Below are 13134 nucleotides of genomic sequence, written 5' to 3'. Positions count from 1 at the left end.
TGGATGGATGGATGGATGGATGGATGGATGGATGGATGGGTGAATGAATGGATTGTTGGGTGGGTGGATGGATGGGTGGATGGACGGATGGATGGATGGATGGATGGATGGATGGATTCCATTCACTGTAATCCAGTTAGTCTGTGTGGAATGAAGCTACATGATTTTGATCTGAATTATTGGGATAAATGCTGATGATAGGATTGATTTCTGGCAAGTAATTTGAATTATTTTCAGACACAGTGAAGGTTTTCCTTCAGGGAAAAACACAAGAGAGTCTTAGAATGACTAAAAACACGACCAACAGCCTTTAGAGCTGCTGCGAAAGTTTAAAAAAAGCAGCGCTACATGTGTGTAGAACATGATACTGTTCATATTTACCTTAGATTATTGTCTTCTAGCTTTCGTTTCTTTGGCGGTCTTCCTCTCCTCCTCCTCTCTGGTAATGTTAGATCAAACTCACTGGAAGAACATTTTAAGGAGTTTAATTAGCTCCTGGATGCTCAACGAGCCTGTAAACACGTGTTAACGTCCTGTTCCAATTACACGCTTCAACATCTCCCATTAAACCAACGGAAACCTGATTGCTAACATCTAATCTCACCTGAGACTCTCAGCTTTCCTGTCCAGTGGCTCCTCTTTGTACATACGAGTGCCATAGAAGTACCAGTAGAGGGCGCCGTCTCCATCTTGCCCCAGGGGTTCCACCCTCAGGCTGTCTGCATCCAGCCCCTGCAGGAGGAGACCAAATTCAAATCATATGTTTTGAGCAGTTAGTGATTAATGCCATTCAGTCCTTTGAACGAACCCATTTATTAATCCCACAGAGACAGGAGTGAATTTTATGGAGAGCAAAGAGTGCCAAATTCCAATAAACAAATAACTTCTGAAATAATTACTTAAATGTGTTATTCATTTTTTAAAACTGAAAATAAAGAAATCATTTATTAAATCATGAAATACTTACATGTGGATTTTCAAAAAGGAAATCTATACATTTAATTAAGACGTAATTAATTTAATATTAAATAAACAATTTTTGTATTTATTTCAAGTTTCAAGAAATGAATGGCATTAAATAATTATTTCATGAGTTATTGATTGTATTTTGCACTCTTCATTCTACATATTGTCTGTCTGAGAAAAATAATTATAATAAACCTTTTGATATTCTTATCTTTAATTTATCTTTGTTGTTATTTTATTATTTTCAATAAAAACATTTACATTTCTTAAATCACATTTTCTTACTTTCTTAATATTTTTAGTATTATCTTAGATATATTTCATCACTATCAGCTCCTGAGTCTATGAACAGGGTAGGGAAGTACAAGCTTTGGCTGCAGCCTGTTATTAACCAAATTATTGGTTTGTTTTGTTTTCTATTTTGTAATGTTGTTAATTTACCAAAACAAAGTGAGTCTGAAATCTGAATATCGATCCCGAGTTCAGATATAAAAAAAGATCCATTGGAATTTGCCTGATGTCAAACTGACCAACTGCAAACCTCACAGGCGTAGATTTAAAAAAAAAGCTAGATAAACTGAAGTTAACGAGGAAAGCCGTTTCTTTTTAAGCCACAACATGACTCCACGTTTAACGGACCTTCAGCAGGTCGAAGACGTCTGCAGCATCCAGGCGGTAGTCGCACAGCCTGTGCAGCAGCTCCACCTGAGTGCGAGGGTGGAGGCTGTCGAACGGCCCGTCCCGCAGCGGGTTGGGCTTCCCCTCCTCCAGCTCCCACCTGTAGCTGATGATGTCATCCAGGTAGCTGCTGAACGTCTGGGGGCTGAACACGACAGAGGCTGTGTTACAGTCTGCCCAACAACTCTACAGAAATATCTAAGCTATTAGATAATATTCTTCAAATTTGTGATGATTTATATGTGATGCATGTTTGAGTTCCTCGTCTTTATTAATATTCAGACTTAAAATATTAAAAACTAAAAACAAGGAAGGCACAAAACTACTGGTGGACTTGATTAAAAAATGTTAACCAAGTTACTTGCAGGATAAGTAATTAATCACATTTTGGTTGAAAACTACATAATCAAAAAATAAGCAATACTTTCAATTGCTGCTAATTAATTGAATAAACAGACATATGATCTCAACATCAAAGATATTTATTGCTTTTAATCGGTTTTTCAACCATCAGGTTGGAACAAAGAGTTTTTCTATCCATTCCTCTTCATCCAGTTTCTCTCCGTTTAGCACAACCACAGTCTTTTCCAGCGTTTAGAAGCAGAAATGGGTTGAGAAAAGCAGCTTCTTTGCTGCTGTTAGCAGACGTGGCTGGTGTGTCAGATTTACAGACAAAACAGCAAACAACTGGAAGGAAGCCAAAAAGTATCAAAGCATCCGTAGAAACTTTTAAGGGTATTTTTAAAAAGATGCCGTCTGAAAGGTGCACATGTTTCAGCTAAAATTGGAATGTCAGTTTTGTCCTCTGCTGTATTGTTTTTACTGTTTTATGATGTCAACAGTGTTTCTAATGTTTGATGTTTATTGTTATGTATGCTGCTTGGTCTTTCTATGTGTCCTTCCCTCCCTGCCAGGTTGTTATTGTTAATAAGTATTTGTTCTTAATAACTTTAAGACCAGTTATTAACATATTTAAGACCAACTTGCGTTTTTTTCTAATGAATTTAAAACATTTTAAGACGTTAATTTCAGATAAATGAATGTAAGGGTTTTTGAGGATGCACAGACACGCTGTTAAACTTTTCATGGGAGTCGGGTTTCTGTCGCTGGGTCAGTATGAGAGATAAACCGGACTTCTCCTCCGCCGTCCTTGGGCTGGGTTTTATCTGAGCATCTATGCAACTGCAAACAGAAAAAAGTGGCTTATCTTGACAGAGCAGCGTGCGTTTTTCACACCGCTGCAGGCTGCCCCCGTCCCTCCTTTCTGCCCCTGCGCCCCTCCAGCTGCAGCTGAGCGTTTAGCGCATGCAGATGAAAAGGGCAGCTCTGTGAAAGGCCGCCCCCAGGATGCCAGCGCCTGTCTGCTCCAATAAAGTCGCCTGTCTTCCTGTAGCCGGCTGCCTGGGTGGAAAAACTGGATCCTGCCTCAGCGCTTGTCGCGGCTCTGGAGCGTTACGCTACTTTCTAACGATGGAGAGGAGTAGGAGGATAACAGACGGGGAATCCCCCTGAGTAGCTAAAAATATCTGGATTTGAATACCAGCCTCTGCTTATAGTCACTTTCTCCCATCATGAGAACATAGGAGAGAGAATGGTTTCAGCGGTTTCGCTGCGTTCATGCAGAAATCCTCCTAACACCTCATTGTTGTTGCTCTGGTGACTCAGACTTCCTGTGGAGCTTCCTGAGACCTCTGACTAATATAACGTGACATTTACATATGATGATTCAAATTTATCTAAATGTATATATGTTGTTTTCTGCGAGCCGGATTGTTTACACACAAACACCATGAAAAGGTTAAGACCTCTGACAGATTTCTTCTGTTTTTACGTTTAATATCAGCCAAAAATAGCACCAGGAAATACAAGAACTAGTTTTTAAATCATGATTTCATCTATAAAGAGAGAAAAAATTATCCAAATGTGAAACATTTTATCTAATAATGAGGTTTTATCATCAGTGTGGATCAATTCTGGCCGACTCTTCTTTGCTGAACTGTTTTACTCGGTCACTTTGGAGCGTTTTCCAACACAGGCGGTATGTTTAAGTTTATGCCACAACATCTTAAAATATGCTTACATCGAGACTTTGACTAGGCCACTCCAGAACTTTAAGGCTCCATTAACACAGAGCTGGTTTTCAGTGAAACTGTGACATTTTTGTTGCGATCCAGCCGCTTGATTACACATCTCCAGCTATCAGAGTCTCTGATACAACCAACTAATAAAACATTACATTGAATATTTTAAAATGTTATGATTTAGTAGCACTCAGAATGGCATTGACGACATAATAAGCCTATACAAACCCCTTTTAAAATTTTATTCCGAAGTAATTAAAATAATTTTAAAAAAAAAATTAAAAGAGAAGGGTTTGTTTAGAAAACTAAAGGTCAGAAGAAATATTAAAAACAACTCCAGTTAGAGGGATTCATGTGTGGAATAATTGCATTAATGAGTTAAAAATGAGTGTTTTTTACTCTTAAATGATACACGGGATGCAGCTGTTATCCAATTCTGCTCATATTTCTGACAAAAACAGCCAGCATGGCCCCATGGCAGCGTGTTTTTCAAAATGCATGATGTAACAGCTGATCATTAACTTCTCCACTCACTTTATATCAGTGCGCTGGTAGCATCCTTGCAACAAGCAGGCAACGAGGTCGCCGAGGAAGTCCAGGTCCTGCTCTGAAAGAGCCTTCTCCAGCTCCTGGAAAGAAAAAACAGGGACACATTTAATTAAAGGTGAAGTACTGTAAATGCAGCAAGGTTCAGCTGCATTCAACACTCCCCGCCAGAGAGTGGCGCTACACTCAACCGCAGATAAGCAACGGCCAGATCAGAAGCAGAAGAAAAAAAAAACAAAGCTCATTTTAAAAAAGTGTGGAAGCATCTGCTGCTTTTTCCAAAGTGGATCGATTTATTCCTCAGGAAAACCAAAGAGTCAAACACATCCGGTTTTCTAGCGCCCCCTAAGGGGCTGCAGGGAAACCTCTACATCTCTGAGGTGAATGTTTCCAGCTGATCTAAGCATCATGGGAGCAGAGGCAAGGCCGTCATGTAAACCGGTCACAGCAGTGTGTGATTTTACTCTGTCCTGTCCGTAGTTTGACCCGATTAGGGCCTGGCACCACCTGGTGTCCCGGGTGATCAGAGCAATGACGAAGCGAACACTCAGGAAGGATTTAGGTCCAGGTGCTCAGGCGTGACGTAGCTCTCTAAACACTTCTTCATCCTCCGTCTCGTTTTATCAGGTTTCTGTATCAAAGGAACCAATAATGAACGTAGTTGTAATGTTTTTAGAACTTTATAGTCTAAGCAGTCGGTGCTCCCTCATGTAAACACAAATAAACATCCATGAATCTTGAGTTTAGGGCTGCAGCTAACAATTATTTTAGTAATTGATTATTCTATTGATTATTCTGATCGCTTAATCAGACAAAAAAAATCACACTGTTGCTTTTTTATTTAACTCTTGAGATTATTTTATTCAACATACATAAGTAAATTTAAACAAATAATTACATATGTTTTTAAATAAGGGAATTAAGATATTATTGTCTAAAATCCAATAACGGCATTCCTTTTGTGAATATTTGATCATCTGTAGCAAATGATGGATCTGCAGATGAAAATCCTTCAACATCAACATGTGAAACGTTCAGGCCTTTCTGCTGGACTGAATATCAATACAGGCCAGGATCAACATTTTATTTATATATATATATATATATATATATATATATATATATATATATATATATATATATACGTGCAACATGTGTAACAGTATAAATCTGTTGCACATTTTTGGTTTAGTTATTGTTCTGAGGGTGTTTTACTTTGAATAAATTATACGTCTTAGACTCTGTATATTCCAATTTATTTAATTACTAAATTACTAGCCAATTATTTCAATTAATGACAATAAATCCGATTAATTGTTTCAGCCGTAGCGTACTTGTGACAGCATGTTGGTGCGGAGCTGCCTCTAACTGACTCATCAAACTTTGAACCAGTTGCCACTAAGCCTTCATGTAGCATCCATCTTGAATCATCTGCACGCTCCCTCCCTCCTGCTGACTAGTATTTACTGTACTCTGAAGCTTCTTGTGAGAATGAAAACAAACATCTGGAAGAGAAAGGGAAGCTCAGGTAGGACTGTGCAGGTGGACAAGGCATTGCAGTGGCGTGAGTCAACATTCAAACGACGCTCTGCAACATGCAAACAGGAATATGAAAACTGGATCTGGTATGGAAATCACATAAACACCACAGCATAATAAGGGTCTTATTTAAAGTCTGGGCAGAGGGAGGCATAGCTGCAGTCTGTCAGCTGTTCAGTGAAACTTCCTGCTTCGCCAGCCGCCGTCGGGTTTCAGGAGCAGCGCGACCTTAGCTGTGACCCCTCTCCTGCTCAGCATTGTGTTTCAGCCTTTCAGATTTTATGAGGCAGTAGTAACTGGCCAGGCAAACTATAAAAGACCCAAAAGCCCCAAGAAAAGATGGCAGGCAGCAGCCATGCACCCCTCTGCTGACCAACCCAGACACATGGCCTCCCAGAATGCACTGCTCTCCCCAACCAAACCAAAGCCAACTGGACAAAGGAGGTTTCATCTGAGTTACCGGTTAGATTCCTCAACTACAGAACTGAAAGACAAGGCTTCAGGTTCAAGTCCAAGCAGCTGCAGTGCAGTAAAACCTATTCACCCCCACAGACTGGATCTTCTGTTGCCATTTTAGCATCAATGTGGATGAACTTTGCCTCTGTCTGGTTTGGAGAAAGGATCGATAGTGAAGATATTTCTAGCATATTTAAGTTCTTAGCTGGATTTAACAACAGACTTTGAATAGGCCACTTCAAAACCTTCAGTTTGCTATTGCAGCTTTAAACCAGATCGGACTGGATGCAGACCTTTCAAAACTTCCCATTTCCCAATAGCTTTGGGATTATGGAGTTGAAGGAAAGTTCTCTGCTGTTCCAAGTTTTCTCCATGTGGATAACGGTTCTCACTCTGGTTCTCTGGAGTCCAGAAGCTCTAGAAAAGACTAGATCTGAAGTTATAAAAACAATATTACCCGATAAAGTCAAATATGTTCTGATATGCTGTTGCTAAGGATATGAAGGTGACTGCTTTATGGTTAAGTTTGGTCTGAGATGCTGGAAGAGTCGGGAGGACCATAATGAGATAAAGAACAGAAAAATGCTGATTTTCTAATATAGCCCCAAAACGACCAGTGCTTTTAAATACATTGAAATAAAAGCTTTTCTATGACATGGAAGCATGTTCAATTATTATGCCGTCACATGTGTCTTAGTCTGCTTCTCCCTTCAAGGACCGAGCTTAACTCAGAGGTCACCAGAGGTCAGCATGCACACCTCCGGGCCACGGAGGCTGACGGAAGCCAGGAGCCAACAAGTCAGTACGATGAAAAACATGAGGAGGAGGAGGAGGAGGAAGAGGGGTTGAAAAACAGGATAAATATTTCTGCTGGAGGTAAAACTGAAAAATAGCACAAAAACTATAAACTGGTCCTGATTCAAACTTCTGTCAAACAGCAGGAGACTGAATGTGAAGAAAAGTTTTGCTTTTAGAAAATGTAACCAAATCAACCACTCCTGTCTAATCTGATGAAGATTTAATATCACAGAGGAAGTTACAGGTCTCTGGTGCCAGGTGCAAAACCTGCCCTGATGACAGGAAGTGAGGGAACTACTTCCTGTTTGAGTCAAACTCACTTGTTGAAAAACTAATGATGGATTAGATCTGTTACAAACAAAGATTAAAGATTAAATACAATCAATGATTTATCTGCATCTGAGAAATCATATTGGAAGTCAATCAAATCAAACTTTATTTATATAGGATTTTCCAACAACACCTTGCATGGCCAGCGCTTTACAACAAATACAAAACACAATAGAACAGAAATATTTCTAAGTAAAATGCTAAAAAATACAATGACATTAAAAGAAAGTACAGAAAATGTAATGAAGAGAGACAAGTCTGTCATCAGGTAAAGACGCGCTTCAGTGAAGCTCCAGTGTTCATATGGAAGGCCAACCAGGTCAAAAACACATGACTTTTAGAAAGTAAAAAAAAAAAAAAATCAGGGTACTGACAAATCATTACAATTAGTCATAACAACTAGTCTGGGATGATATGGCTTAAAACATCATAATACAAGCAGTCAATAAATAAATACTGATTAGTTTTCATTGCTGAAATCCAAAATATTGCCAAACTGGTGATTTGACCTTTTGTCTTTTATCCACAGATTTATTTTGAGGTGTTGTTCTCATTTTCTCCTTTCACTCGACCCCAACCCCACAATATGAACGAACTCTGACAAATTCTGGTAGTTCCCTTCATTTCTGGAAAGTTGACCGATTTTCTCCACCATATCTAAGCTCTAAAACTACTTTCATAATTCCTCATTTCCATCCTACCTGAACACCAAATGTTCCTTTAGTTTCAGATGGAGTCAGTAAAGTTTCACACAACTAGAAATAAATCTGCTTTAAAGAGCATCTGAATCTGTTCGCCCAGAAATGAAAAACAAACCATAACAAAGAGACAGAACATCTCCAACTGCTCACTCTGCATTCCCTCACGTGTTTCCCAGCTGCCCGTAAACTTTGATCTGAATATCTGCCGCGTATATCTCTGCCAGCAGGCGCATGTGCAGAGGATGCAGAGATCCTGCACGGCGCTCTTTTCTTCCTGCAGGCCCCCCGCCGGCCAGCCTCTGGGTCACAGTGGACTCATCCATCAGGGCCCGGCTGCACTTTGAACATGCTCCGAAAACGCCGGGGCCACGGCTGGGGCCACGGCTGGGGCCACAGCTGGGTAAGGCGCTGCGCTGGCAGACCGAAGGCCCCTGGATTAACACCTCCCTGCTCCAGCGGTCAGGTGGAAAGGTGAAGCAGAGTTAGCCTGCTGGGTCTGCTCCATCCTCATGCCGGTGCTACACCTCATTCTGTGACCACCATATATTGTGAGCGTAGGAGGCGCTGTTGCAGTTTTACACCACAGAATATGACGGTGCTTATCATATATTGTGAAATATGATAAATTACTCTGTAACTTACAGTAAAATACTAAATACTTAAAATAAATATGTGACTATTGATATTAGAACATTGCTTTTTATTAATTGGAGGAAGGAGAAAGTTTGCAAAAACTGTTCGGTTTAAATATTTAGTATTTTAAATTACAGTTTGGTCACATTTTATGTTAAGCACCATCATATTCTGTAACTGTATAATAGTCACTGTATAACAACACATTATTCTATATTATGATATCAGTGGTCAGATATTACTTTTATCCTTTGTTAAGCTTCTTTATTTTCCATTTGCGTTTGTTTCCCCCCTGCACAGCTTATGTTTTTGTGTTAGCATTATGTTAAAATGCAACAGCGCCTCCTACAGTGTGGTCACAGAACATTGTGCAACACCGGCACTCGCTCTGCGACTGAGCTGATACTTTATAAGAAACATTATGAAACCTATAATCAATCACTTTAACCCAAAAGCTTCACACGATGCTGAAAAACACAAACTGTTGTGATGATTATTCAAACTTGGAACAAAAAGAGAACTTTGGCTGTTTGGCATTAATGATCAATGGGGCTCTCAGATAAGGCGGCTGGAGAAGTGATAAGCTATTGATTATAAATCATAGCTGCAGCGTCATTTTCTGGTGGAGACAAAGCAGCTTCAGACCTGCTATCAGCCATTCGCCCTGCAGGCGTTTCTCTACCCAGGATCCCTGCTGCTTTCCTCCCCCGGCTCTGTAGCCCAGAACCTGACTGGGCTCCCGACGACACCCTGAGCACCCCACCGCCCGCCCCCTCCCTGTCCCGATCCGCCCTTCATGTGTCGTCCCGGTCAGAGGCGGTTAGCAGCCGACTGCCGTGGCTCTCCTCACATGAAAACTGACTTATTCTGCCTTTTAGTTCAGGTTTCCATCAATAATTCACTTTCTTCTCATACTACTCTCCATTAGCATTATTTGCTATTATTAAGATTGTTAACTTTATGTTTTCTTTCAGTTTTTTTCTCTCTCTGTAGAGGCTAAACCTGGACTACGGTTCTGTTTGGCTGTGATCAGTGTCACATAAGCAATAAATCAAATAATTACATGAAAAATTAAAATGAGCTCCATGATTTCCATTCAATCAATTATCATTAAAGAGATGCTCCCCCTTTTTTATTTATATCTTTTTACTTCTAAGGATTTTATTCCTCACTTGTTATTTATTTATTTTACATCATGGTAAAAGATACATGGTAAGGTACATTACATTAGTGAAAAAAAAACCCAAAAGAATTGGGGTTAATGATTAAATATTGTTGCTCCCCTTAAAAAAATGCTGCAAACATTTGACACTCAGTTCTTTTTTGTTTTTTTACTGAAGTCCTGCCTGCCTCTTCTGCCTGTTCTCCCTGTCTAAGCACAATGATTAATAATCTTTTCAAACACAACTTTGCCTACAGAGGAGTTTTAATTATTGTTGGTTTCGGTTATGTTATTTATTTCAGATATTTAAAATGTTTTCCAGTTCCAGTGTTACATTTCTTTAGAAATTATTATTTTTTGGATGATATGCTTGCATTATTATTATTATTATTATTATAATGCTTGAAAATGGCCTCAAATTTGTTGTTTATCACAATAATTTCTGGGATGATTTGCCATCCAGTAAATCTCATCATGACAGGCCCGGCTGTGAAGCCGGCCTGGAGGAGGATCTTGGATTAGATAATACTAAAACTAAAACTAACTCTCCTGCTAATTGTCTACTATTTGAACAGAAACTTCTCCTGGTTTAGTTCTTATGTTTGTGTCTCTGCTCTGTCTTCTCAAACCTCCAGTCAGTCGTGCCTGGTTCAGCTGCTGGTACTGAATCAGGTTCTGGTTCTGCTGGGGGTTTCTTCCTGTTAAGGGGAAGTTTTTCCTCTCCACTGTCGCTACATGCATGTTCATTAGGAGGCATTTTGGGAAAGTCAACGAATAGAATGGATGAGTGATTGAGTTAAAATGACTTCTTTTCCTCTAAACTGTCTCGAGACAACGCTTGTTGTGAATATAGAAATAAACTATAAACTGCAGAATGACTCGCTGATGCAGCAGGTCAGACTAACCAACGTCTCCACAGAACAAGCTGAACTGTCTCTTTTGTCTGTAAAACAGTGTGAGAAGTAGCAGGGAGATGACTCCACAGCCTGAACCGATCCCTTTCTCCTCCTCACAAAGCCCGTCACACCTAATGCTCCCCCACTAACGCCACCAGAACAAAGTGCAGCGTTCCACCAGAACTTCTCACGGCCCAAAGTCCTGCAAACGGAAATTTGGACAGTCATGTGAATCCACCTTTTTTTTTTTTTTACTGTATTGTACTTTAATCACAGTTTTGATCCTAACATATTAAGATCCAAACCAGAACAAGGCTGGATGTTTTCCAGATGCACAGTTTGAAAAAACTCCATCCAACACTTTAATATATCTGAGCTATTAAATGTTTGCTTTCAATGTAATTCTATGGTTTATGTTTGGCTGAAGGAAAATTAACCGACAAAGACCCTGAAATGAGCCTTTAAAAAAAGATAAGTGAAAAGAGAGACAAATATTAGCTTCAATGTAAAGTTTGAATGTTGTCCTACTGGTCTGTCAGATGAAATCCCAGTATAGTGCAGTTAGTGGTGACTGGTCAGGATGAAGACCAAATTAACGCTGCATCGTCTCTGTTCTTTATCAGACTGAATCAATAAGCATCAAACCTCAACCACATCTCTGCTGCAGGTTGAAGCCAGGCATCATGGGAAATCAGCTGCTCTAGTCACATTAACCACTGAGAGCACTTCACTCTACAGCCGCACTCAATATGTATGGACATATTCATACAGACACAAACATACTCATGCACCGATAAGTCGGTCAATGCTGACTTGGAGTTAATATATCAATATGTGGCAAAAGGAAGCTGGAATCAAACTCACAACCTTCAAATTTAGCTAAAGATTAAATGTGATTTTAATGAAATTTAATATTTTCAAGACCAGACAGATCCACATGGATCTAAATGAGTCATTTGTTCGAGTTTTCTAACTCAATGGTAGGTGGAGAGGATTGGTAGTAGTCGGTGCAGAACTGGATCCGGTTGGGTTTGGTCCCAGTACAGAACAAAGACTGCAGCTCTCATTTTCCTTCATGATAAATCCATCTTGACAGCTTGCAAATGATGACAAACATGACTATATTTATATCAGAGGCTGTTTGCATTCAGGTTCTGTTATTATATGAGCCAAAATGTAATATTTATCATGTTTTACAGGACAGAGACACTGAGGGATGAACAACCTTTAGCTCCTAAACGAGGAAATATTGTAAATCTGGACCTGAAACAATCTCACTGTAGGAATTAACTGAGAACCATTTTGCACCCATCACATCTCCCAAATAAAGGAAATTATTTGAGTATTTCCAGACAGAGATCCAACTCTTTTGCATCAGAAAACACAGGATGAGGGATCATCATGAAAACATGACAGAACCATTTATCTTACATGAACATGGAGTCAGGACTTTTCATTTCAATGACAGATACTTTCATTGACATGAATACTTGCTTTTGACAAATGAACGATCCATTTGGAGCAGGAAACGCGCTTCCCTGGGTTAGCTAGGTTAGCTAGGTTTTGCAGTTTGTACCGTTTTAAAAATGCAGTAGCTGTTTTGCTGATGTCATTGATGTGAGAAATGCACCAAAGTGACTGAGAGAAACTGTAAAACCACAAATACTGAAAGTCTGCAGAATGTCTGCACTTTAAGTTGCATGTTATTGTAAATAAAAATCCAGCATAAAATAAACAGGGCTGGTGTGAATGTGACCAAACTCCAGCCCCATTTGCCTAGAAAGTCCAGTTTGTTTGGAGAGGAGTGAATGTGAGATTAAACTTGTTCACTGAGGAACTAGAGAAGAAAACTAGCCTTTATGGCTAACTGGCATATGATTGTCCCCTTTGAAATAAGCAAACAACAACTACTCTTTTGCAGACCAAAAAACAGGAACTCTGTTTGAACAGAGACCTCCAAACCTCAGTCTGGGTTCAGTTAAACTGAATTCTGGTTCGGTTTGAATGCAAATGTAAATGCCAAGCGGAAAAGAGATCGCTCCAAAAGCACCAAACTATAGCATAGGGGATTCTGGGTGAATACAACCAAAGCAAGTGTGTTAGCCTAGCGCTAGTGGGAGAGATAGCTCGTGGGTTTTAGCCACAGACAAAAGAGAAATCCTCCATCCGCTAAAATAAGTTGTGCTCAGTGTCTTCAGAGGTTGCCTTCAGTGGTTCTTGGTGCAGCGCCCCCACAGGCCAGGAGGGCAACAGGTTGCTCAAAGGGTTTGGTGCTTTGACTCAGAGCAGAGAGAAAGAGAACCGCAGCAGCTGGAAACTTAACAGATGGTGAAGTTCTGGTCCCAACA

General features: G+C 39.9%; 1 protein-coding gene across 3 annotated transcripts in view; it reads right to left on the bottom strand.

The window, feature by feature from the left end:
- Positions 1–13134, bottom strand: part of cecr2 (CECR2 histone acetyl-lysine reader) — a 55255-nt gene that overhangs the window by 23633 nt on the left and 18488 nt on the right. For all 3 annotated transcript variants that reach the window (XM_015053645.1, XM_015053643.1, XM_015053644.1), the window contains exons 2-5: positions 4260–4354; positions 1606–1789; positions 605–732; positions 382–462 (exon numbers count right to left, since the gene is read on the bottom strand). In XM_015053645.1, coding sequence (XP_014909131.1) covers positions 382–462; positions 605–732; positions 1606–1789; positions 4260–4354 — 488 coding nt within the window. The remainder of the gene's footprint in view (positions 1–381; positions 463–604; positions 733–1605; positions 1790–4259; positions 4355–13134) is intronic.

This window comes from Poecilia latipinna, unplaced genomic scaffold (genome assembly GCF_001443285.1).
Source record: "Poecilia latipinna isolate Pla-1442-1.1 unplaced genomic scaffold, P_latipinna-1.0 Scaffold1189, whole genome shotgun sequence".
Taxonomy (NCBI): domain Eukaryota; kingdom Metazoa; phylum Chordata; class Actinopteri; order Cyprinodontiformes; family Poeciliidae; genus Poecilia; species Poecilia latipinna.
Note: the sequence above shows the minus strand (reverse complement) of the source record. Positions and strands in the feature narration are given on the sequence as shown.